This window comes from Eubalaena glacialis, chromosome 18 (genome assembly GCF_028564815.1).
Source record: "Eubalaena glacialis isolate mEubGla1 chromosome 18, mEubGla1.1.hap2.+ XY, whole genome shotgun sequence".
In the NCBI taxonomy this organism is placed as follows: Eukaryota; Metazoa; Chordata; class Mammalia; order Artiodactyla; family Balaenidae; genus Eubalaena; species Eubalaena glacialis.
Genome location: NC_083733.1, coordinates 28,794,449 through 28,820,185, shown reverse-complemented (window position 1 = coordinate 28,820,185; position 25,737 = coordinate 28,794,449). Strand labels below are relative to the sequence as shown.

The 25,737-nt window shown below is 38.3% G+C and overlaps 2 protein-coding genes across 3 annotated transcripts in view; one reads left to right on the top strand and one right to left on the bottom strand.

Moving 5' to 3' along the window:
- CES5A (carboxylesterase 5A) overlaps window positions 1–16,427 on the top strand; it is a 33,341-nt gene extending 16,914 nt beyond the window's left edge. The window contains exons 11-14 of one of the 2 annotated variants that reach the window (XM_061173976.1): window positions 528–675; window positions 13,451–13,600; window positions 15,984–16,056; window positions 16,148–16,427. In XM_061173976.1, the coding sequence (XP_061029959.1) occupies window positions 528–675; window positions 13,451–13,600; window positions 15,984–16,056; window positions 16,148–16,379 (603 nt within the window). In that variant the 3' untranslated portion in view covers window positions 16,380–16,427. The remainder of the gene's footprint in view (window positions 1–527; window positions 676–13,450; window positions 13,601–15,983; window positions 16,057–16,147) is intronic. The other variant, XM_061173977.1, reaches the window with a different exon arrangement.
- Window positions 16,428–22,565: 6,138 nt separating this feature from the next.
- Window positions 22,566–23,090, bottom strand: LOC133078806 (large ribosomal subunit protein eL21-like). Its single transcript, XM_061173978.1, has one exon. The coding sequence runs from the start codon at window positions 23,085–23,087 to the stop codon at window positions 22,605–22,607; it is 483 nt and encodes a 160-aa protein (XP_061029961.1). The 5' UTR covers window positions 23,088–23,090; the 3' UTR covers window positions 22,566–22,604.
- Between the last annotated feature and the right edge of the window lie 2,647 nt (window positions 23,091–25,737).

The following is a 25,737-nucleotide window of genomic DNA, read 5'->3' as shown; positions in this document are numbered from 1 at the left end:
GTCTGGAGACAGTGCTGGTACCAGGAGCAAGGCCAGCCTCAGGAGTGTGCAACCTGTGTAGTTCAAAGGGCCTCATGCTTAGAAGAGTCCTATACTTGGTTGAATGTTCTGTTGTCACTATCTTAAAATTCTTAGAGTTTTTGAACAAGGACCTCACATTTTTCACTTTGCACTGGGCCGCACAAACAACGTAGCCAGATCTGCCCAGGGGTGGCTGTTTCTGAAATATTTCAGAGAGGCGTGCATACTGTGATTAGAGCATGGGATTTGGATGCAGATAGACTTGTGAAGGAATCATGGTTCCACCACTTTGGACAAACCATTTAACCTCTCTAAACCTCAGTTCCCTCACCTGTCAAATGGGGCTGATTTTGATACTTGCATCGTAGGGTCACTGCGTGGATTAAATGAGACAATGCATGTAAAGCACTCAGAATTTTGCCTGCACAGGCAAATGTTTGACTGTTGTTGCTGTGTGTTGGCTATTGCTGTTGACCTAGATCTCTTGCAACCATGATGTTTTACAGCACATCCCTGTCCAGTATTTATACCTTGTGGCTAATGAATGTTTCTACAACAAGCACTCTCTGATTGATACACGAAATTGCTTCCTGGATTTGCTTGGAGATGTGTTCTTTGTGATCCCTGGGCTGGTCACAGCTCAATATCACAGAGGTGAGTCTCCTAGCACCGCTCCTCCTGCAAGGCTGGTGGCTGCAGGGACCCCTGTCGCCTGCTGACTGTCCACCTGCTCTGCCCTTCTTTTGTTTTGTTTATGGTTTTCTGAGAGGGAGTTCCCAAGGCTGTCTGGGATATAGCCCTGCATGCTGACCTTAGCAGTTCCCCTGCCTTTCAGAGTTCAGGAATGTTGATCAGTCCTTGTTGTTTATATTCCTTCCCCTTCTTCAGGACCATGTAGAAAAGTTCTACCCCTCCATATTTTCTGGGGCCTGGCCCCCACTTTCCTTCCTGTTCGGAAGTGTCTTCCCAAATATCTTAACTAGAAGGAGTAGTGGAGCAATCAGAAAGAGAAGATTACTCGTGGGGAAGCAAACCTGCCCTTCTTTCTTTTTAAAAAATTTTTATTTTTATTTATCTTTTAAATTGAAGTATAGTTGATTTACAAAGTTGTGCGAATTTCTGCTGTACACAAAGTGATTCAGATATATATATGTGTATATATATATTCTTTTTAATATTCTCTTCCATTATGGTTTATCACAGGATATTGAATATACTTCCCTGTGCTATACAGTAGGACCTTGTTGTTTATCCATTCTGTATATAATAGTTTGCATCTGCTAACCCCAAACTCCCACCCCATCCCTCCCCACCCCCCTCCCGCTTGGCAACCACATGTCTATTCTCTATGTCTGAGTCTGTTTGTTTCATAGATAAGTTCATTTGTTGTCATATTTTAGACACCACATATAAGCGGAATCTCATATGGTATTTGTCTTTCTCTTTCTGACTTTCTTCACTTATTATGATAATTTCTAGGTCCATTCATATTGCTGCAAATGGCATTATTTCATTCTTTTTATGGCTGAGTAGTATTTATATATATATATATATATATATATATATATATATACACACACACACCCCACATCTTGTTTATCCATTCATCTGTCGATGGACATTTAGCTTGTTTCCATGTTTTGGCTATTGTGAATAGTGCTGCTATGAACATAGGGGTGCATGTATCTTTTTGAATTATAGCTTTGTCCAGATATATGCCCAGGTGTGGGATTGCTGGATCATATGCCAACTTTATTTTTAGTTTTTTGAGGAAATTCCATACTGTTTTCCATAGTGGCTGCACCAATTTATATTCTCACCAACAGTGTAGGAGGGTTCCCTTTTCTCCACATCCTTTCCAGCATTTGTTATTTGTAGACTTTTTAATGATGGCCGTTCTGACCGATGTGAAATGGTATCCCATTGTAGTTTTGATTTGCATTTCTCTAATAATTAGTGATGCTGAGCATCTTTTCATGTGCTTGTTGGCCATGCGTATGTCTTCTTTGGAGAAATGTCTATTTAGGTCTTCTGCCCATTTTTTGGTTGGGTTGTTTGTTTTTTTTGTTGTTGTTGTTGAGTTATATGAACTGTTTGTTTATTTGGGAAATTAAGCCCTTGTCAGTCACATCATTTGCAAACATTTTCTCCAAGTCCGTAGGTTGTCTTTTTGTTTTGTTTATGGTTTCCTTTGCTGTACAAAAGCTTGTAAGTTTGATTAGGTCCCATTCATTTATTTTTGCTTTTATTTCCATTCCCTTGGGAGACTGACCTAAGAAAACATTGTTTTGATTTGTGTCAGAGAATGTTTTGCCTATGTTGTCTTCTAGAAGTTTTATGGTGTCATGTCTTATATTTAAATCTTTAAGCCATTTTGAGTTTATTTTTGTGTATGGTGTGAGGGTGTGTTCTAACTTCTTTGACTTACATGTGGCTCTCCAGCTTTCTCAATGCCACTTGCTGAAGAGACTGTCTTTTCTTCATTGTATATTCTTGCCTCCTTTGTCAAAGATTAATTGACCATAGGTGTGTGAGTGTATTTCTGAAACCTGCCCTTCTTTCCTTTCTCCCTTCCTTCCTTCCTTCCTCCCTCCCTCCCTCCCTCCCTCCCTCCCTTCCTTCCTTCCCTCCCTCCTTCCTTCTTGCTTTCTCTCTCTTTCCTTCTTTCTCTCTCTTTCCTTCTTTCTTTCTCCCTTTCTCTTTCTTTCTTTCTTCCTTCCTTCCTGCCTCCCTCCCTCCCTCCCTTCTTTCTTCCTTCCTTCCTTTCTTTCTTTCCTTCTTTCTTTCTTTCTTTCTTTCTTTCTTTCTTTCTTTCTTTCTTTCTTTCTTTCTTTCTTTCTTTCTTTCTTTCTTTCTTTCTTTCTTTCTTTCTTTCTTTCTTTCTCTCTTTCTCTCTCTCTCTTTCCTCTTCCCTTTATTCCATCCCCCTTTCCTTTCCTTTTCACAGATATTTTTTATCAAGGGCCTGCCATATGCCTGATACTATTCTAGGCCCTGGAGACATAGCAGTGAACAAAACAAAGACCCTGCAACCATGAAACTCACATTCTAATCAGGAAGACTGAAAACAAATAAACTAGTAAATATAGAGTACCTACTTGTTAGATGGTAATAAGTGCTATACAGTAAAATAAAGCAGGGTAGTGGATAGTAGTGACAGGGTGCTGTGGGAGGATACTGTATTATAAGGTCTATTAAACTGACAGGTAACAACCAACTCTTAAATTTGGCAGCTTGGAGGTCACTGGTAACCTTGAGAGGAAACATTTTGATGGAATGATGGAGGTAAAAGTCTGATTAAAATGGATTCAAGATAAAATGGGCAAACTGATCTCTATACTCAATACAATCCCAATCTCAATGAAAATCTCAGCAGTGGTTTTGGAAAAATGAACAAGCAGATTCTAAAACTTTATCTGGAAACGTAGGGGTAGAGAAAACAATCTTGAAAAAGAATTACAAAGTGGAGGACTTACAAGTCACCTGATTTCAAGACTTATCTTTGAGCTATAGTAATTAAGACAGCCTGCTATTGGCTGAAGGATAGACAAATAGAACAGAGTGGACAGTCCATAAGATGGACAGTTAATCAATTTTCAACAAGGCACTTAGATAATTCAGTGGGCAAAGGAAATTCTGTTCAACAAATGGAGCTGAAATAAATGGATATCTTAACATAAAAAGTGAACCTCAACTCCCTAACTCACATCATACACAAAAATTAGTTTGAGACAAATTGTAGATCCAAATGTAAAAGGTTTCATTGTATTTAAGCAAAATTTTTGCTTATCAAAATACACTGTTAACAACATCAGCAGGAATGGTGGAGGAGGGAACTTGCAAAGACTGTCCCATCACAAAAGCAGTGGATAAACTGGCAAGGACCATCAGAATCAACTTTATCAGAACTCTGGAAACAAATTGAGAATTTACAGCAAGCAAGGGAACATTTCATCAAGACATAACCTTAAAGAACTTTGTGGCATTTTAACTTACTCTGCACCATCCCCTGCTACCCAGCTAGGTGGTGGTCTTGAAGACAACAGCCCACACTTATAGTATAGGTTCCTAGTACTAGAGGGAGAAGAATGGGCCTTATTCTCAATGAATTGTGGTTGCTTGTTTTGACCTGTGTGGTGGCTCCCTAAACAGCTAAGCTCAAAAGGCTTGGTTTTTGTTTTGCCAAACTCAGAACTCTCTCAGGGGCTGAAGCAGCTACCTGATGGGCATTTTTCATAAACATCTGCAGGTGCCACTAGGGTCCAGGGATAACAAGTCGGAACAAATAATAGACAAGAAGAAAGACTGGGCAATGAGATACTTTGGAGAATAAAGGCTTGAAAAGCCCCCTCATGTTCCTGAGAATCTAGAAAGCCATGTATATGTCCATAGTGGGGAGCATGCTCAGAAAAGGCCTGAGAAGGCCTTAAGCTCTCACATCTGGCTGACCCTCAGGCTCTGCTCAAAGAGAACATGAATGCTAAAGGAACCTAATAGAAATTCTGGCATTGAAAATACAATAACTAAAAATTCACTAGAGGGAAACAGTGGTAGATTTGAGCATAGAGAAGAAAGAATCAGAGAAGTTAAAGATAAATCGATTGGGATTACCCAGTGTGAGTATCAGAAAGAAAAAGGAATAAAACAATAATAATAGAGAACCTAACGACCTGTGGGATGCCACCAAGCATGCCAACATATGCATAATAGGAGTTCCAGAAGGAGAGGAGAGAGAAAAGAGACAAAAATAATATTTGAAGAAATAATGATCAAAATGCCCCATATTTGATAAGAGACATGAATATACCCTGCCAAGAATCTCAGTGAATCCTAAGTAGGAGAAACTCAAAGAGAACCCACACAGAGACATGTTATAATCAAACAATAAAAAGCCAAAGACAAAGAGATATTCTTTTTTTTTTTTAATTTTTGGCTGCGTTGGTCTTTTTTGCTGCACACAGGCTTTCTCTAGTTGTGGCGAATGGGGGCTACTCTTCGTTGCGGTGCGCGGGCTTCTCATTGTGGTGGCTTCTCTTGTTGTGGAGCACAGGCTGTATGTATGTGGGCTTCAGTAATTGTGGCATGCAGGCTCAATAGTTGTGGCTCTCAGGCTCTACAGCTCAGGCTCAGTAGTTGTGGCGTACGGGCTTAGTTGCTCCACTGAATGTGGGATCTTCCCAGACCAGGGCTCGAACCCGTGTCCCCTGCATTGGCAGGCAGATTCTTAACCACTGCACCACCAGGGAAGTCCCAAAGAGAAATTCTTGAAAACAGTAAGAGAGAGGAGACTAATAATGTACAAAGTCTCTTCAATAAGACTAACAAGTGATTTCTCATCAGAAACCATGGAAGCCAGAAGGCATTAGAATGACATATTTAAGGTGCTTAAAGGAAAAAAAACCCTGTCAAAAAAGAATTCTACATCAATCAAAACTATAATTCAAAAATGAAGGGGAAATCAAGATATTCCCAGATAAACAAAAAATAAGGGAGTTTGCTACTAGTAAACCTGCCTGAGAAGAAATGCTAAATGGTGTCCTTAAGGCTAAAACAAAAGGACACTAGACATTATCTCAAATCCACAATAAGAAAAAAGAACATCGTTAAAGGTAACCACTTTACTTATGCTATGTTTACTTATAATATAAAAGAAAGTATTAATGTATTTATTATTTCTAACTTCTCTTTTTTCCCCATATGATTTAAAAGACAACTGCGTAAAACAGTAATTATAAATCTGTTACTGACCCACAATGCACAAAGATGAAATTTGTAAAAATAACAACATAAAGGGTGCAAAGCTATATAGGGGGAAGTTTTTGTATCCTACTGAAACTAAGTTGGCATTAATTTGAAATAGATTATTAATTGTTAACTGTAATACCCAGGATAACCACTTAAAATAACTTAAAAATATGTAGTAAAAAGAAACAGTAAGGAAATCAAAATGGTACACCAGAAAATATTTATCTAACATAAAAGAAGGCAGTAATAGAGGAATTGAAAAACAAAAAGTATATAAGACAAAGATAGGAAACAATTAGCAAATGGCAGAAATAAGTCCTTCCTTATTTGTTATTACATCAAATGTAAATGGTTAAGATCTCAGAAGGCAGAGATTACAGAACGAATGGATTAAAAAAAGTAATCCAACTATATGTTTTCTACAAGACACTCACTTTAGAATCAAAGATACAAATAGGTTGGAAGTGAAAGGATGGCAAAAGATACATTCCATGCAAACAGTAACCAAAAGAGAGTTGTAGTGGCAATACTTAAATCAGACAAAATAGACTTTAAGACTAAATAGTTACAGAGAAATTGTTACAGGCTAAAAGAGACAGAGAAGCACATTATATAAGGATAAAATAGTGAATCCATCAAGAAGATATAGCAATTAAAAACCCAGATGTACCTTACAAAAGAGCCCCAAAATATATGAAGCAAAAAATGACAGAATCAAAGGGAGAAACAGACAGTTTTACATTAATAGTTGGAGACTTCAACCCCACTTTCAATACTAGAACAACTATACAAAAGATAGACAAGGAAATAGAAAACTTGAACAATACTATAAACCAACTACATCAAACAGAAACATAAAGAACACTTCACCTAACAACAGCAGATTGTATATTCTTCTCAAGTACACATGGAACATCCTCAACTATAGACCATATACTGGACCATAAAACAAGTCTCAGTAACTTTTAAAAGGTGTAAATCATACAGAGTATCTTTTCCAACCACAGTGGAATGAAGTTAGAAATCAATAATGAAAGGAAATCTGGAAAATTCACAAATATTTATAAATTAAATGGCACTTTTTTATAGTTTAGAAAATTGTGGCAAAATATGCATAACAAAAATTTTACCATTTTAATAATTTTTAAGTGTACAGTTCAGTGGAATTAAAGTTCATTCACATTATTGTGCAACCATACCACTGTCCATCTCCAGAACATTTTCATCATCCCAAATTGAAACTCTGTACCCATTAAAAAATAACTCCCCACTCCTTCTGTCTCTATGAATTTGACTGTTCTAGGCACTTCATATAAGTTGAATCATATAATATTTGGTCTTCTGTATCTGGCTTAATTCACTTAGCGTAATGCCTTTAAAGTTCATCCATGTCATATCATGTATCAATTTCATTCTTTTCTAAGACTGAATAATATTCTGTTGTATGTATATAACACATTTTGTTTATCCATTCGGCCATCAATGGACATTTGGGTTGTTTCCACCTTTGGTTGTTGTGAATAATGCTTCCATGAACATTGGTATACAAATATCTGTTCAAGTTGCTGCTTTCAGTTCTTGGGGTGCATACCCAGAGGTGTAATTGCTGGATCATATGGTTATTCTATGTTTAATTTTTTGAGGAACTGTCCTATTGTTTTCCACAGTGGCTGCACCATTTTACATTGTGCATTTATAATGCACAGGGTTCAAATTTTCCACATTTTTACCAACACTTGTTATTATCATTTTTAAGTAATAGCCATTCTAATAGGTGTGAAATGGTACCTTATTGTGGTTATGATTTGCATTTCCCTAATAATTAGTGATATTGTTGATATTGAATATCTTTTCATGTGCTTATTACCCATTTGTATATATTCTTTGGAGAAATGTTTATTCAGTTCTTTGCCTATTTTTGAATTTAGCTGGTTTGTGTTGTTGTTGCTGAGTTTTAGCAGTTCTTTACATATTCTAGGTATATTAATCTTTTATCAGATAAATGATTTGCAAACATTTTCTCCCATTCTGTGGATTGCCTTATTATTTTGTTGATAGTGTGCTTTGCTACAAAATAGTTTTTAAACAACAAACTCTTAAATAATCAATAGGTCAAAGAAGAAATCACAGGGAAAATCAGAACATACTTTGAGATGAATGAAAACAAAACCACAAGATACTGAAACTTATGGGGCATGGTGAAAACAGTGCTTAGAGAGAAATTTCTAGCTGTAAGTGCATACATTAAAAAGAAAAAAAGATCTCAAATCAATAACCCAACCTTCCACCTTAAGGAACTAGAAAAATAAGAGCAAAGTAAATCCAAAGCAACCAGAAGGAAGAATATAATAAAGATTAGAGCAGAGATAAATGAAATAGAGTATAAAATCAATAGAGAGAATGGATGAATATAAAATTTGGTTCTTTGAAAAACAACAGAGACTTCCCTGGTGGCGCAGTGTTTAAGAATCCGCCTGCCAATGCAGGGGACACAGGTTTGATCCCTGGTCCAGGAAGATCCCACGTGCCGTGGAGCAGCTAAGCCCGTGTGCCACAACTGCTGAGCCTGCTCTCTAGAGCCTGTGAGCCACAACTACTGAAGCCTGCACACCTAGAGCCCATGCTCTGCAATGAGAAGCCACCGCAATGAGAAGCCCACACACCTCAACGAAGAGTAGCCCTTGCTCGCTGCCACAACTAGAGAAAGCCTGAGCACAGCAACGAAGACCCAACGCAGCCAAAGATAAAAGTAAATTAATTAATTTAAAAAATAAAAATAAAAGAGTGTTTATTGAAAAAAAAATAAAAGAAAAACAACAAAATTGACAAACTTTTAATCAGACTGACCAAGAAAGAAAGAAGACTCAAATTAGAAATGAAAGTGGGTGCATTACTACAGACATTACAGAAATAAAAAGGATTATTATGAACAGGTGTATGGCAACAAATTAGGTAGATGAAATTGAGAAATTCCTAGAAACACAAAAACTACAAAAACCAATTCAAGAAGAAATAGAAAATCTGAATATACCTATGACAAAAGAAATTATTGAATCAGTAAGCAAAAACCTACCAACAAAGGAAATCCCAGGACCAGTTGTCTTCACTGGTGAATTCTAGCAAACATTTAAAGAAGAATTAAAACCAGTCCTTCTCAACCCTTTCAAAAAAGTGAAAGAAGAAGGAATACTTCGTAACTCGTCCTATGAGACCAGTAGTACCCTGATAGTAAAGCCAGACAAAGACATCACAAGAAGAGAAAACTATAGACCAATATCCCATATGAGCCTAGTGGCAAAAATCCTCAACAAAATCCTAGCGACTGAATCTAGCATATTAAAAGGATTGTATACCATAATCAATTGGGATTTATCCCAGGAATATAAGCATGGTTCAATATATGAAAACCAATCAATATAATATACCTTATTAATAGAATACAGGAAAAAACACACAATTATCTTATTAGATGCAGAAAAAGCATTTGACAAAATTCAACACACATTCATGATGAAGACACTCAACAAACTAAGAATACACAGGACCTTGTTCAAACTGATAAAGGACTTATGTGAAAAACCCACAGCTGATATCTTACTTAATGGTGAAAGACTGAAATCTTTCCCTAAGATCAGGAACAAGATAAAGATGTTTCCTCCCACCATTTCTATTCAAGTTCTAGCGAGGACAAATTAAAAGGAATCTAAATTGGAAAGAAAGAAGCAAAACTGTCTCTATTCACAGATGGCATGATATTATGTGTAGAAAATTCTAAAGAATCCACAAAAAACCATGAGAGTTAATAAATTCAACAAAGTTTCAGGATACAAGATCAGCATACAAAAGTCGGTTTTATTTCTACACACTAGCAGTGAACAATCAAAAAATGAAATTAAGAAAACAACTTCATTTAGAATAGCATCAAAAAGAATAAATTACTTAGAAATTAATATAACCAAGGAGGTACAAGATATGTGCACTGAAAACTATAAAACATTGCTGAAAGAAATGAAAGAATAAATGGTTTGGAAGATTTAGATTTAAGATGGCAATACTCCCAAATTTAATGCAACTCCTATCAAAATTCTGACTTCCTTTTTTGCAGAAATGGACAAGCTGATCCTAAAATTCATATGGAATTTCAGGGGACCCAGAATAGCCAAAATAATCTTGAAAAAGAACAAACCTGGAAGACTCATATTTACTGATTTTAAAACTCACTTACTACAAGCCAATGGTAATCAAGGTGGTGTGCTACTGGCATAAGAATAGACAAACAGATCAATGTCCAGAAATAAACCTATACATATCTATGGTCAATTGATTTACACAAGGCTGCCAAGACTATTCAATGGGGAAAAAATAGTCTTTTCAACAAATTGTGCTGGGACAACTGAATAACACATGCAAAAGAATGAAATTGAACCCTACCCTCACACCATAATCAAAAGTTAACTCAAAATGGTTATTTGTAGTGAGGTGGATGGACCTAGAGACTGTCATACAGAGTGAAGTTAAGTCAGAAAGAGAAAAACAAATACCGTATGCTAACACATATATATGGAATCTAAAAAAAAATGGTTCTGAAGAACCTAGGGGCAGGACAGGAATAAAGACACAGACATAGAGAATGGACTTGAGCACATGGGGAGGGGGAAGGGTAAGCTGGGACGAAGTGAGAGTGTGGCATGGACTTATATATACTACCAAATGTAAAATAGATAGCTAGTGGGAAGCAGCCGCATAGCACAGGGAGATCAGCTCGGTGCTTTGTGACCACCTAGAGAGGTGGGATAGGGAGGTTGGGAGGGAGACGCAAGAGGAAGGAGATGTGGGGATATATGTATATGTATAGCTGATTCACTTTGTTATAAAGCAGAAATTAACGCACCATTGTAAAGCAATTATACTCCAATAAAGATGTTAAAAAAAAAATTAACTCATAATGGATCAGAGACCTAAATGTAAGAGCTGAAACTGTAAACGTCTTAGAAGAAAACAGGGTACATTTCCATAACCTCATATTTGGCAATGGATTCTTAGATATAACACCAAAAATATAAACAAAAAAGAAAAAAATTGGACTTCATCAAAATTAAAAATTATTGTGCATTAAAGGACAATATAAAGAAAGTGAAAAGAAAACCCACAGAATGGGAGAAAATATTTGCAAATCATATATCTGATAAGGGTCTATTATTCAGAATATATAAAGAACTCTTACAAGTAAACAAACAAACAAACAAACAAAAAGCCCAAACAACTCAAATAAAAATTGGGCAAAGGATTGAATGGACATTTTTCCAAAGAAGATATACAAATGGCTAATAAGCACATGAAAAGATGATCAACATCATTTGTTATTAAAGAAATGAAAATCATAACTACGAGATACCATTTCACATCCACTAGAGTAGCTACAATAAGCAAACAAACAAACAACAACAATAAATCCAGAAAATAACGTGTTGTTGAGAATGTGGAGAAATTGGAACACTCGTACTGCTGATGGGTTTGTAAAATGGTGTACTCATTGTAGAAAACAGTTCGGCTGTTCCTTAAAAAATTAAACGTAGAAGTATCAACAACCCAGCAAATACACTCCTAAGCAACTATACTCCAATAAAAACTTTTTAAAAATAGGTGGTCAAACAAAAATCTTACATGAGTGTTCATAGCAGCCTTATTTATGGTAGCCAAAAAGAAGTAACAACCCAAATGTCCATCAATTGGTGAATAGATAAACAAAAGGTGGTGTATATATATACAATGGATTATAATTTAGCCATGAAATATTGATACGTGCTACAATATGGATGAACCTTGGAAAAACTGCTAAGTGGAGGAAGCCCATAAAAGGCTATATGTTGTGTGATTCTATTTATGTGAAATGTCCAGAGTAGGCAAATCTATAGCACCATAAAATTTCCAAGGGCTAAGGGGAGGGGTGAGTGAGGGAATGACTGCTTGAATGGGTCTGGGTTTCTGTCTGAGGTGATGAAAATGTTCTGGACCTAGATAGTGGTGATGGTTGCACAACATTCTGAATGTGCTAAAAGCCACTGAATTACACATTTTGAAATTGTTAAAATGCTGACTTTTATGTTGGTGAATTTTTAAAAATTACTGTGAAGAAAATGCAAAAGCAAGCCACAGACTGGAAGAAAATATTCACAATACAAATCTGACAAAAAATTCATATCCAGAATAGAAGAACTCTTACAGTTCAGTAATGAAAAGACAAATAATCCAATTACAAATGGGTAAAAGGCTTGAAAAGACACTTCACTAAAGAGGATGAATGAAAGCAAAAAGCACATGAAAAGGTGCTCGACATTATTTGTCATCAGGGAAATGCAAAGTGAACCCAAAATGAGGCAACCATTTACACCTGCTAAAATGGCTAATATTAAAAACTCAAACCATGTACCAAAAAGTATTGCCAAGGATGTGGAATGTTCAGAACTTCTGGTGGGAATATGAAATGGTTACAATCACCCTGGAAAACTGTAAGTTTCTTATAAACATACACCTACCCTGTTACTCAACCACAGAAAAGACTTGTATATGGATATCCACAGCAGCTTTAATCATAATAGCCCAAGATTGGAAAGAACCCAAAATGTCTATCATCAGATGAATGGATAAGTAATTTATGGTATATTCATGCAGTAGCTTACTACTTGGTGATTAGGAGTCAATTATTGATACAGGCAAAACATGGATGAACCTCAAAAGCGTTATGCTGAGCAAAAGAAGCCAGATACAAAAGAGTACATATTGTGTTATTCCACACAGAGTTCAAGAACAAACAAAATTAATCAATTGTGATAGGAATAAAAACTTTGGTTTTCTCTTGGTAGAGTGACTAGAAGGAGATACAAGGGAACTTTTGGGGCGATGGAAATGCTCTGTATCCTGCTTGGGGTGGTGTTTACATGAACGTGCATGCATTTGTAAAAACTCATCAAAATGTACACTTAAAATCTGTGCTTTTTATTGTCCATACATGATATGTCTATTAAAAGAGAAAATGAGAGGAAAGGAAGCAGAGATAATAAGGCAACTGCACTGTAAGTCTTGCTAGAAGGGATTTAGAGAAATAAGCCAGTAACTGGAGGGGAAGTTGAGACCAAGAGTATGTATTGATATGTTTGTGTGTGCTTCTGTGTGTGTGTGCCCATATGTGTGTGCACACGTGTGTGTGCTTTAATGAGAGACTTTGTAAGCATGTTTGCTACTGATGGTGATGATCCAATAGAGAAAAACTGATGATGCAGAGAAAGAGGGGAAATTACAGAGCAAAGACCTTTAGAAGAGAGGTGAAGAAACATAGGATGCAACAGAGCATCTTGGTAGCAGGAAATAATTTTGTTCTGTTTTCCCCAGACAGTTGAACCAGGGTCAAACAAAGGAAGTCACAAGGAGGTAGATCTCGGATCGGTATAAAGGGTTTTTTTTTGAGAAGTAGTACTGTTGCCCTCTCAGGCCGCCCTGAGGGGTAGTGAGTTCTGTCTCCAGGGGCATGAGGGGCACTGTAGCAGGAAACACTAGCCTCACATTGTCTCTGGGCTGTTCCACATAAGAGTCTGTGGATCCCAGACTAGATGGACGGAAATGCAGGGCCAGCCCCTACTGCCCCCTGCATGCATGCCTGCCACAAACCCTTCCTACCTTTCTGCAGATGCTGGTGCACCCGTCTACTTCTATGAGTTTCAGCATCGGCCCCAGTGCTTAAAGGATAAGAAGCCGCCTTTTGTCAAAGCTGATCACACTGATGAAATCCGCTTTGTCTTTGGAGGTGCCTTCCTGAAGGGCGACATTGTCATGTTTGGTAAGAAACTGGCTTCAGGGGCTCCTGCTCTTGCAGGAACACGAGCTTGGGATGAGTTGGGGAGAAGATGAGAATCTCCACTGTTAGCGCAAAGCCTCACCAACCACAACACTATGCAGGGGCTGGGAGGACTGGCAGGGTGGTTTACAGACACAACCTTTCCCTGGAGAACGTCTCCACTCGTAGTTTTAGAAAAAGAGGCCATGAAAAAGAGGGGCCAACATTTGCTTGATGAGTGTTTTTCTCTGGACTAAAGCCTATAGGGGTGGGCACTTGGGGGCATTCACGCAATCTGATTTTTTTGGGAAAAAAAAACAAACCACTTACTTCCTTCTCTTTGACACCTGGTCTCACCCTCCCTGCCCTTCCCAGAGCTCCCGTGAGGCTACCACCCAGGGCTTTCAAAGGCAAGAACCACATTTTTCATAATTGCAGCTGAAAGTGGTCTGGATCCAGGTGATCTAATGTAAATGCTTGTGAACTGTTTCTGGTGAGGTTAGCTCATTTATTCCTGAATTTATGACCTGTTCAGTGCCTAAAATAATAAGCCAATCAGATGAGGTTATCAAAATTTAAAAAACCATAGGAACTACACACAGGAGTTATGACTAAACTATTTAGTTAAAAAATTGCACAATATAGGCTCTTAACCAGTTTATGCTAGCCTCTCCGTGAAAAGGACAGAACCTCTCCTCTAGAGTATGTCTGTGCAATGTGGTTTGTTCATTGTTTTATTTATTATTTCTTATCTTATAATGCCAATAATAACAGAACTACCTCCTAGGTTGTCATAAGGATTAAATGAAACAATTCTCATAAATCATATGGTGAGTGCTTAAGAAATATTACTATTATTATTACTCAGTAACCATCACTGAACCTGTACTATGTGACGGGCACATGGACTCTCAAAAATGGAAAAAATGAACAACATATGTATGTATCAAAGGGTTAAATTCCTTGATATCTAAAGAGCTCATAAAATCAATGAGAAAAACACAACCCAGTCAAAAACTGGGTAACAGATATAAATAGTTTATGGAAAGGGAAACATGTGGCTTTTAAACATAGAAATCCATTCAACCTCGCTCATAGCAAAGAGGATTAAAAACTAACCTTGACCAAGGACTCATTTTTCATGGATCAAGGTTGGGAAGAACATTTTACATAATGTATTTGAGCAGGTGGGGGAAAATTGACAACCTCATATGTCAGTGGAAAACTCTATCAAAATTTAAAATGCATGGGGCTTCCCTGGTGGCGCAGTGGTTGAGAGTCTGCCTGCCAATGCAGGGGACATGGGTTCGAGCCCTGGTCTGGGAAGATCCCACATGCCACGGAGCAACTGGGTCCGTGAGCCACAATTCCTGAGCCTGCGCGTCTGGAGCCTGTGCTCCGCAACAAGAGAGGCCGCGACAGTGAGAGGCCCGCGCACCGCGATGAAGAGTGGCCCCCGCTTGCCGCAACTGGAGAAAGCCCTAGCACAGAAACGAAGACCCAACACAGCCATAAATAAATAAATAAATTAATTAATTAATTAAAAAAAATTTTTTAATGCATGTAGTTTTTAGCCCAGCAATTCAACTTCTGGGATTTTTTGTGCAATTATACTTCCACATGTGCAAAAATATACACACACACACACTAAAACATTGCTTTTACAAGTAAAAGATTGAAAAAAATGTCAAGACCCATCAATACAGTACTGGATACATGAATTATATATTTACATATGTATATTTATGTGTTATATATTTATAGAGCAACAAAGAACAGTAAATGGAAGGTTTATAGGCAGCAATATGGAACTAACTCCTGGATACAATTTTAGTGAAAGAGAAAGATGTATAATGTGTGTCCACTATAGCACCAAGTGTGTTAAAAGTGTCTGCTTAAACCCTCATGCACGTCTAGACTCCTTCGGAAGTGCTCTCAAGAATGTGGTAACAATGGTTGCCTCTGAGGCTGGTAACTCGGTGACTAGAGGGAAGAGACAGGGAGAAACTTACTTTCATTAGATATACTTCCTGCATTTTGAATTTTGTGCTTTAAGCAGTGTTATATTTTCAAATAAAGAAGTACAATAATTGATTGATTGATCAAGAGAGAGAGGTGGTCTCTGTCCCCAAGGAACTTGCAGTCCCGTGGAAAGGGCAGGAAGAGCGTTGGATGGTCAGGGAAGATGTGTGTTCAGCCTCCACCATTTGGAACCATGATTCCTCAGGCAAGTCAGTATCTGCAAATACACGATGAGTGCAGTGACTTGGTAGGCTGTTAAGGATGAAATGGGAGGAAAGGTGTGAAAGTGATTCATCCAATGTGAGGCCCCTTGGGCTTCTGGCGAATCATTGTGAGAGCGGGATTTTGTGCTTATCTCCTTCAGAAGGAGCTACAGAGGAAGAGAAACGGCTGAGCAGGAACATGATGAGATATTGGGCTAACTTTGCTCTGACTGGGTAAGTGAACCTCCCAGCTTCCTCCATAACCAGGTGTTTGAGGATGAAAAATCTCACCGGGTGTTTGAGGCTGAAAATCTCTCACTTCCAGGAATCCTAATGGGGAAGGCCTGCCCCTGTGGCTGGCCTACGGTCAGACTGAGGAATACTTACAGCTGGACTTGAACATGAGCGTGGGACAGAGACTGAAAGAGCTGGAGCTGGAGTTTTGGACGGACACCTTCGCCCTGATGATGTCCTCTTCCGGAACGCTCCTTGCTTCTCTTTCTTTCTTAACCTTCCTTTCTCTGCTCCTGCCTTTCATTTTCTCTTTTGCTCCTTGACAGGTTATCTTTGTGTGATTCTGGTTTTCCTTCTCCTTCTGCGGTTTCTCCCACAATCATTAGCTTCATCTGTGTTTAGCTACTTTATGGAATCAACTGCTTTAGCTGATGTTTTGGGAACTTGGGGATGATCCTTAAAGAATTATTTTCAACGTCAAAAAATGCAATTTGCCTTGGAAAGCTACCAGATTTGTTCAATAAATCTGCAGGAGTGCTGGCCTATTAGTTGGCATCATAATGATCTTGTTACTCATATAAAATAAAATAAGAATGCAAAATATGTACAGGGAACAGAATTTAATTATGGGCTGAAAACTCTCCCCCTCTACCCAAGCATCCAAGATGAAGTGAACTTTCTAACATGTCTTGGTGTATGTTACCTGAATTATGAGTCCTCCAACCCCCATCTAGGTGGGTTTTAGCCACGAACCAAGCATGGATGTCCTGAACATCACTGCCTTGAACTGGCTCTCTTCTCTGGCTCAGGAGGTATGTCGGGGAGAGGGACATACCAGAGACCCTGCTCAGAAATGGAAACCAGACGTCCTCCAAGTTCTGGAATGCAGAAGTCAAACACCAGGCAGCAAGTTCAGTCAGAGATACCAAGAAGAAAGGATGTTTTACTGATGGGGTGGAGACTAATCCATCATTCAATAAATCTACATTGGGTGCCTGATATGTACCAGCAATAGCCCCACTGGGGATACAACGGTTAATGAAGACATACTCTCCACCAAATGGTGAGCAGACAGTAAGCAAACATTCACACAAGTGACTATCTTAAGATATAAAGTTGACGAGTTCACTCAGTAAAGGAAGGTGTTTTAAGAAAGTGTAAGAGGGGAACCTAATTTAGGTGAAAGTCTTAGGAAGCTCTCTCTGGAGAAATAACATTTGTAATAAGAAAGGATGAATTAAAGTTAACCAGATGATAAGTAGGGAGAATGTTATACATACCCTCATTCAAAGGATGCACTTTTACTTTTTATATCCATATAATTCCTGTTACATCCATATAATTTACCCAGGTAATTAGTATTTATTTCTGATTCCTTCAAAATTACACGAGGTACATAGACTAGGAGGGTCTCTGAAATGTCAGTAACTTACAGTTCTTCTGGGTCAGAGATCTTCAACTTATAGCCTGAATCTGACCCCCAGAAGAGTTTTGGTTAGCTCACACAATGTCAAATATGTTTTGGAATTAGTTTCCACCTAATTTTAAATTAGGGACGTTTCACATTAAAAGCCATATTTCCAGCTTCTCAAAATCAACAACAATAGATCCAGCAACATTAGAACTATATTCCCACATGGTAACTAGGGCTTCTGAAAGCCCATATAACACCTTCGTGCAAATTAGAAGGTATCCTTTCCTCAAAACCCTCTACAGAAAATATCTACATCTATGATGTGAATGACATGTCCTCTGAAATAGTGTCCTTGTGCAGTGCACAACCTTCATAACTGTTCCCAGCAACCCTGATAAAACAATCTGCAGGAGCTGAGGAGTGGCTATCCCTTTACAAAGGCATGAACTCTCAACTTTCCCCAGTCCTCACTATTCTCCATTGTCTTGGTCCTGGCCCATTTCACTCACTGATATTACCTGCCCCCTGAAGGTGTTTAAGTTTGGACCCCTTACCTCTCATTTTACAGTAATCTGCAAGGGTGAAGGGACTCACCCAAGATCACTTGTGAGTTAGCAGCAAGCCAACACCAGGCCTTGAGTCTCTTGTCTCTCCAGCGCAAGACTCTTCCTGCCATGCTGCCTGCCTCCCTCAGCAGATGGTCCAAAGCTGTTAGATTATCTCTAGTTTAGGTGATTTTGAGAGTTATGGATCAGTGATGTTTGAGACATTTTATGGCTCTTAAAAGAGGGACTGAGCCACATACAAGCAAGCTGGAAATTCAGTTGCCTCTGCAGCTGCAGAAGGCTAATTTCTACATTGGTATTTGGCAAAACTAACAGAACAGCTAGAAAAATACCACTCAACTCATATTTTTAAATATTATTATATTAAATGAAATTACACATTATTTATATACTGCTTGCAGTCCTAGTGTCATCAAATATGGTTCTTATTTTGGTTGGTACCTTGCAGGAGGGAGCATATATCCACTTCATCCGGATACAGGGCCCTCTTCCCTCCTTGTTCCTGTCCACATGCAATCAAATGTTTTATCAAATTAAAGTTGAAATATAAATGACAGTTGGCATCCAGGTTTCTTCATTTAATTCAGAATTTTATATGGGGTGTAAGTAGAAATACACTTGGAGGGTTTTTCCAAAATTCAATGCCCTTCCACACCCAGTCCAACTTAGGCATAATCTTCTTGGGTAGGACCTGGGAATCTATATTTTCAGTTTTTACATGTTCAGTGCACACCCTGAATAAGAACTGCTGAGCATTAAGCATGTGTCATATGTATTTTCCAAGTTGCCAGAGGGTCTTTAAAAAATCAGCTTTTATGGGGCATGCCCAAGATAGCAGAGTAGGAAGATCCCAATTTCACCTATTTTCATGGGCACACCTAAATTACACCTATTTACAGACCAACTATCAATGAGAATGACCTGAAGACTAGCAGAAAAGATCTTGTATAATTAAAGATATTAATTTTAAAAGGAACTACAATGAGATGGGTTGGAGGCGCAGAGATGTTATATAGTCAAGATCCATACCCCTGCATAGGCAACCCACAAACAGGATTATAATTACAATTGCAGAGGTTCCCCTCAAGAGTGAGGGGTCAAAGCCCCACATTGGGCTCCCCAGTCCAGGGGTCCTGCACTGGGAAGATGAGCCCCCAGAACATTTGACTTGGAAGGCCAGTGGGTCTAACTTTCATGAGAGACAGAGGGCTGTGGAAAATAGAGACTCCATTCTTAAGGGCACACACAAAATTTCACGTGCTTGGAGATCCAGGGCAGAAGCAGGAATTTGAAATGACCTGGGTCAGACTCATTACAGAAGGCGAACATCACCCTGATACTGAAACCAGGCAAAGATATCCTGGAAATGGATATCTGGAAATGCAAGTCAATATCACTAATGAACATAGATGCAAATTCCTTAACAAAATATTAGCAAATTGAATTCAACAATGCATTAAAAGGAACATATACCATGATCAAGCAGAATTTATGCCAGACATGCAAGGATAGTTGAATATCTGCAAATTGATCACTGTGAAACACCACATCAACAAATTGAAGAATAAAAATCATATGATAATCTCAATAGATATAGAAAAATCTTTTGACAAATTTTGACATCCATTTATGATAAAAACTCTCAAAAAAGTGGATGTAGAGGGAACAAATCTCAACATAATATAGGCCATATATGACAAACCCACAGGTAACGTCATACTCAATAGTGAAAAGCTGAAAGCATTTCCTCTAAGGTCAGGAACAAGACAAGGATGCCCACTTTCACCACTTTTATTCAACTTAGTACTGGAAATCTTAGCCACAGAACTTTGAAAAGAAAAATAAATAAAAGGAATGCAGGTTGGAAAGAAAGAAGTAAAACTGTTACTGTTTGCAGATGACATGATACTATATATAGAAAATCCTAAAGACACCACTGGAAAAAAATTAGAACTCATCAATGAATTCAGTAAAGTTGCAGGATACAAAATTAATATACAGAAATCTGTTGTGTTTCTATACACTAACAATGAGCTACCAGAAAGAGAAATTTAGAAAACTATTCCATCCCCAATCACATCAAAAAGAATAAAATACCTAGAAATAAATCTAACTAAGGTGATAAAAGACCTGTACTCAGAAAACTGTAAGACACTGATGAAAAAATTGAACATGACAGGCAAATGGAAAGATATACCATGCTCATGGATTAGAAAAATTGACATTGTTAAAATGGCCCTACTACCCAAGGCAATCTACAGATTCAACACAATTCCTATCAACATACCTATGGAATTTTTCACAGAACTAGAACTAGTATTTCCAAAATTTGTATGGAAATACAAAAGACCCAGAATAGCCAAAACAATATTGAGAAAGAAGAACAAAACTGGAGGTATCATGTTTCTTGATTTCAAACTCTGGTACAAAGCTACAGTAATCAAAACAGTATGATACTGGCACACACACACACACACACACACACACAAAAAGACACAGAGATCAGTGGAACAGAAGAGAGAGTCCAGAAGTGAACTCACACTTATATGGTCAATTAATGTAGGACAAAATTAGCAAGAGTATACAATGGGGTAAAGACAGCCTCTTCAATAAATGGTGCTGGGAAAACTGGACAGCAACATGCAAAAGAATCAAACTAGACTACTTTCTTACACCATATACAAAAATACTTTCAAAATGGATTAAAGACTTGAATGTAGGACCGGAAACCATAAAATTTGTAGAAGAAAACATAGGCAGTACATTATTTGACATCAGTCTTAGTAATATTTTTTTTTGGATCTGTCTCCCCAGGTAAGAGAAACAAAAGCCAAAACAAACAAATGGGGCTACATCAAACTAAAAAGGTTTTACACAGCAAAGGAAGCTATCAACAAAACAAAAAGGCCATCTATTGAATGGACAAAGGTATTTGCAAATGATATATATGATAAGGGGTTAATATCCAAAATATACAAAGAACTCATAGAACTCAACATCGATAAAACAAACAACCTGATTTTAAAATGGTCAGAGGACCTGAACAGACATTTTTCCAAAGAAGATATACAAAGGCCAACAGGCACACGAAAAGATGTTCAGCATCACTAATCATCAGGGAAATGAAAATCAAAACCACAATGAGATATCACTCACACCTGTTAGAATGACTATCATCAAAAAGACAACAAATGGCAAGTGTTGGGGAGGATGTGGAGGAAAGGTAACCCTTGGCACTGTTGGTGGGAATGTAAATTTGGTGCAGCTACTATGCAAAACAGTATGGAGAATTCTCAAAAAACTGAAAATAGAACTGCCATATGATCCAGCAGTTTTACTGCTGGGTATTTTTCCAAAGGAGACATAAACACTAATTTGAAAAGGTATATGTATCCCTATGCTCATTGCAGAATTATTTATAATAGGTAAGATATGGAAGCAACCTAAGTGCCCATCAATAGATGGACATAGAAGATGTGGTGTGTGTGTGTATATATATATATATATATGGCTGAGTATATATATATACTCCGCCATAAAAAAAGAATGAAATCTTGCCATTTTTGACAATATGGATGGACCTAGAGGTTGTTACGCTAAGCAAAATAAGTCATACAAAGAAAGACAAATATCGTGATTTCACTTATATGTGGAATCTAAAACACAAAACAAATGAACAAACATAACGAAACAGAAACATAGTCGTAGATACAGAGAACAAACAGGTGGTTGTCAGAGGAGTGGGAGTTGGGGAGAAGAGAAGAACAGGGGAGGGAGATTAAGAAATACAAACTTCCAGCTGTAAAAAAATGAGTCATGGATGTGAAATATCCAGTGTGGGGAATATAGTCAATAATTATGTGTTATTGTATGGTGAGAGATGGTAACTAGACTTATCATGGTGCTTTTTTTGAAATATATAGAAATAACAGATCACTATGTTGTGTAACAGGAGCTAACAGTGTTGTAGGGCAATTACACTTCAAAAACAAACGAGCGAACAGAAACTAGCAAACTTATATAAGAAGAGATTGTATTTGTGGTTACTAGAGGCAGGGGTGAGGGAGGGGAAATTGTATGAATGTTGTCAAAAGGTACAAACTACCAGTTATCAGATAAATAAGTACTAGGGATATAATGTACAGCATAATAAATATAATTAACACTGCCATATGTTATAAAGAAAGTTGTTAAGAGGGTAAATTCTAAGAGTTTTCATCACAAGGAGAAAAAGGTTTTCTGTTTCTTTAATTTGGTGTCTGTATGAGTTGATGACTGTTCACTAAACTTATTGTGGTCATCATTTCATGATACATATAAGTCAAATCATTATGCTGTACACCTTCAGCTTACACAGTGCTATATGTCAATTGTATCTCAACAAAACTAGAAGAAAAAAATCAGCTTTCATATCTGCCTGATGTGGATATATCACAATCTCTTTAGCCAATAGTGTGCTCCTGGATATTTATGGGCATAATTTGATGAGTAACTTTGGGAATGAGTACTTTGACTTTTTTACTTTTTTTTTTTTTTACAGTCCAGGTCTTTTATTTTCTTTACATCCATCATGCCATGAATTCATAGGGAATGGGCTCCAACAGTTCAGGCTCCTTTCCGTTGGTTCTCATGAAGTGTGCTTCTCTGGGTGGAGCAGGCTGGCGCTTCAGTTGACCCCAAATACCTTTCTCTTTGGCTTCCTTCTTTTTCTGACCATTTTCCTTCACCCGTTTCAGGAAGCTATGTCGGCTGTTAGAGTGCTTAATATGCTCGATATGCACATTAATTCTCTTGGCAAGAATCTTGCCCTTAACTTGTTTATTTATAATGATGCCAACAGTATGCTGGGTAACATTGTAGGCTCTCCCAGTTTTACCATGGTAACATTTGTGGGGCATTCCTTTTTGAACAGTGCCCATTCCCTTGATATCTACAGTATCACCTTTCTTGTAGATTCGCATGTATGTGGCCAAAGGAAGAACTCCATGTTTTCTAAAAGGCCTAGAGAACATGTAGCGGGTGCTCCTCCTCTTTCCCTTTGTGTTGGTCATTTTGGAGAATTACTGGAAGATGGCAGTTCCGGCCAAAAGGTGAGTACTTTTACTTTTTAAAATTACTTCTGGCTTCTGGATTTGCAGAAGATCAACTGGATCAAAGGCCGTCTGATTTTATTTATTTTTTAAATTTTTTATAAATTTATTTATTTTATTTATTTATTTTGGGCTGCGTTGGGTCTTCGTTGCCTCGCCTGGGCTTTCTCTAGTTGCGGAGAGCGGGGGCTACTCTTCATTGCGGTGGGTGGGCTTTTCACTGCGGTGGCTTCTCTTGTTGCAGAGCACGGACTCTAGGCACATGGGCTTCAGTAGTTGTGGCTTACAGGCTCCAGAGCGCAGGCTGAGTAGTTGTGGCGCACGGGGTTTAGTTGCTCCGTGGCATGTGGGATCTTCCCGGACCAGGTCTCGAACCTGTGTCCCCTGCATTGGCAGGCGGATTCTTAACCACTGCGCCACCAGGGACGCCCCAAAGGCCCTTTTAAAATTACTCTCCTTACGTTCTACAAATTCAATTCCGTAGGGTCACATCACTTCACACTCATCAACAATACAGGTACATGTATTTCACAATCACTTCTGCTTTTTCATCATTGTAAAAACATAAAATATTTAACACTTTCTTGTTGTAAATTTAAAAAATTATTTATTTACAGAAAAATCCTTTATTTTTTTCAAACAATCTTGAATTTGAATTACTAAATCAAACCCAAACAAAACTTTAGAGACAAATTAGCCTTCTCCTGTGAATTGCCTCTCATCCAGCAGAGGTCAGCAAAGTAAAAGGGGAAAAAAAATTCCCTTCCCTCAGGGATCCTGGGATGCAGGTGATATGATACCCTAGAACTTAGAAGGAAGAGAAAACCATACAAAATAGTTAAGTTACAAACCTATACCATTAATCATTGTCCCTTTTCCCTGTAATATTTGGAAAGGGGAAAAGTACAGTTCATTACCTCAAAAGACTGAAATGACTCACAGGCAGAACAGAGTTTGGGGCCAGCAGTTTTTTTCTTTCCTGTTTTTTCTACTTTCCCATCAAATCCCTAGGAGCCTGCCTCAGATGGGCAGAAAGTAGTTCCTTCCCCTGTGGGTCCCTGTTCTTTCTACTCTTGCCTCAATGGCCCTTTGGGCTCTGGACCTTTCTGCGTGACCCCCAAAGCCCGATTCTCCTCCCTCTCAGCCTCTGGTCTTGGCTGAAAGTCACGGGTTTCCTCTCCTGGCAGAGGTGGAACAAGGTGCAAGGTGGGCTTAGGACCTGCACCTGGGAAGCTGCCCTGCCTGGCACTGCCCCAGGTAACAAATCTACAAGATGAACCCCCTTCCCACAGCTGAGACTGACCCAGCCCACCATAGCCCTTCTGCTCTGCTAAAAGTTTGTATGTGTGCACCTCATTTTATTCCCTGGGAAGGGAGGAGTGGGGAGAGAAAAACCTGTCACTTGATTATGTCCAAATACAAGGGAATTCCCGGGCAAAGAGGTTGCTGTGCTCATGGATGGGTTGGGTCTCAAATTGGGACCTAAAGAATGGATGGGGGGATAAAGGCCAGCAAAGGTGTGTGGAAACTCGACCATAAATGTGCAGGGCGGGGAGAGGGCCAGCCCAGTGGGCAGCATGGCTGGTATTGTCACAGTTGCTAGAGCACAACTTTGAGGCTTAGGGAACAGCTTTCATACCTTGACCTGTAGGAAACAGATTTCTTTGTTTAGAGTGGGATGATTGATAAGAGGTGAATTTATCTACCCATCCATCCATTCATCCACTATCTATCATCTCTGTCTATCTATCTATCTATCTATCTATCTATCTATCTATCTATCTATCTATCTATCTATCTGGGCTCCTTTATAGGCATACCTCATTTTATTTCACTTGACTTTATTATGCTTTACGGATATTGCATTTTTTACAAATTAAAAGTTTGTGGCAACCCTGTGTGGAGCAAATCTATTGGTGCTATTTTTCCAAAAGAATTTGCTCACTTTGTGTCTCTATGTCACATTTTGGTAATTCTCACAATATTTCAAACATTCTTCATTACTATATGTGTTATGGTGATATGTGATGAGTGATCTTTGATCTATTGTAATTGTTTTACGGCGCCAGGAACCATGCTCATATAAGATGGCGAACTTAATAAATGTTTTGTGTGTTCTGACTACTCCATCGATGGACCATTCCCCTCTGTCTCTCCCTCTCCTCAGGCCTCCCTATTCCCCAAGACAAAACTATATTGAAATTTGGCCAGTTAAAAAGCCTACAATGGCCTCTCAATATTCGAGAGAAAGAAAGAGTTGCACGTCCCTTATTTCAAATAAAAAGCTAGAAATGAGTAAGCTTACTAAGGAAGGCATGTTGAAAGCTGAGATAGACTGAAAGCTAGGCCTCTTGTGCCAAACTGTTAGCCTCATTGTGAATGCAAATGGAAGGTTCTTGAAGGAAATTAAAAGTGCTGCTCCAGTGAACACACTAATGATAAGAAAGCAAAACAGCCTTATTGCTGATATGGAGAAAGTTTTAGTGGTCAGATAGAATATCAAACCAGTCACAACATTCTCTTAAGCCAAAATCTAATCTAGAGCAAGGCCCTGACTTCCTTTAATTCTGTGACAGCTGAGAGAGGTGAGGAAGCTGCAGAAGAAAAGTTT

Coding starts and splice junctions, on each gene's coding strand:
- LOC133078806 (XM_061173978.1), bottom strand. CDS start 23,087: ATGACCAACACAAAGGGAAAGAGGAGGAGCACCCGCTACATGTTCTCT.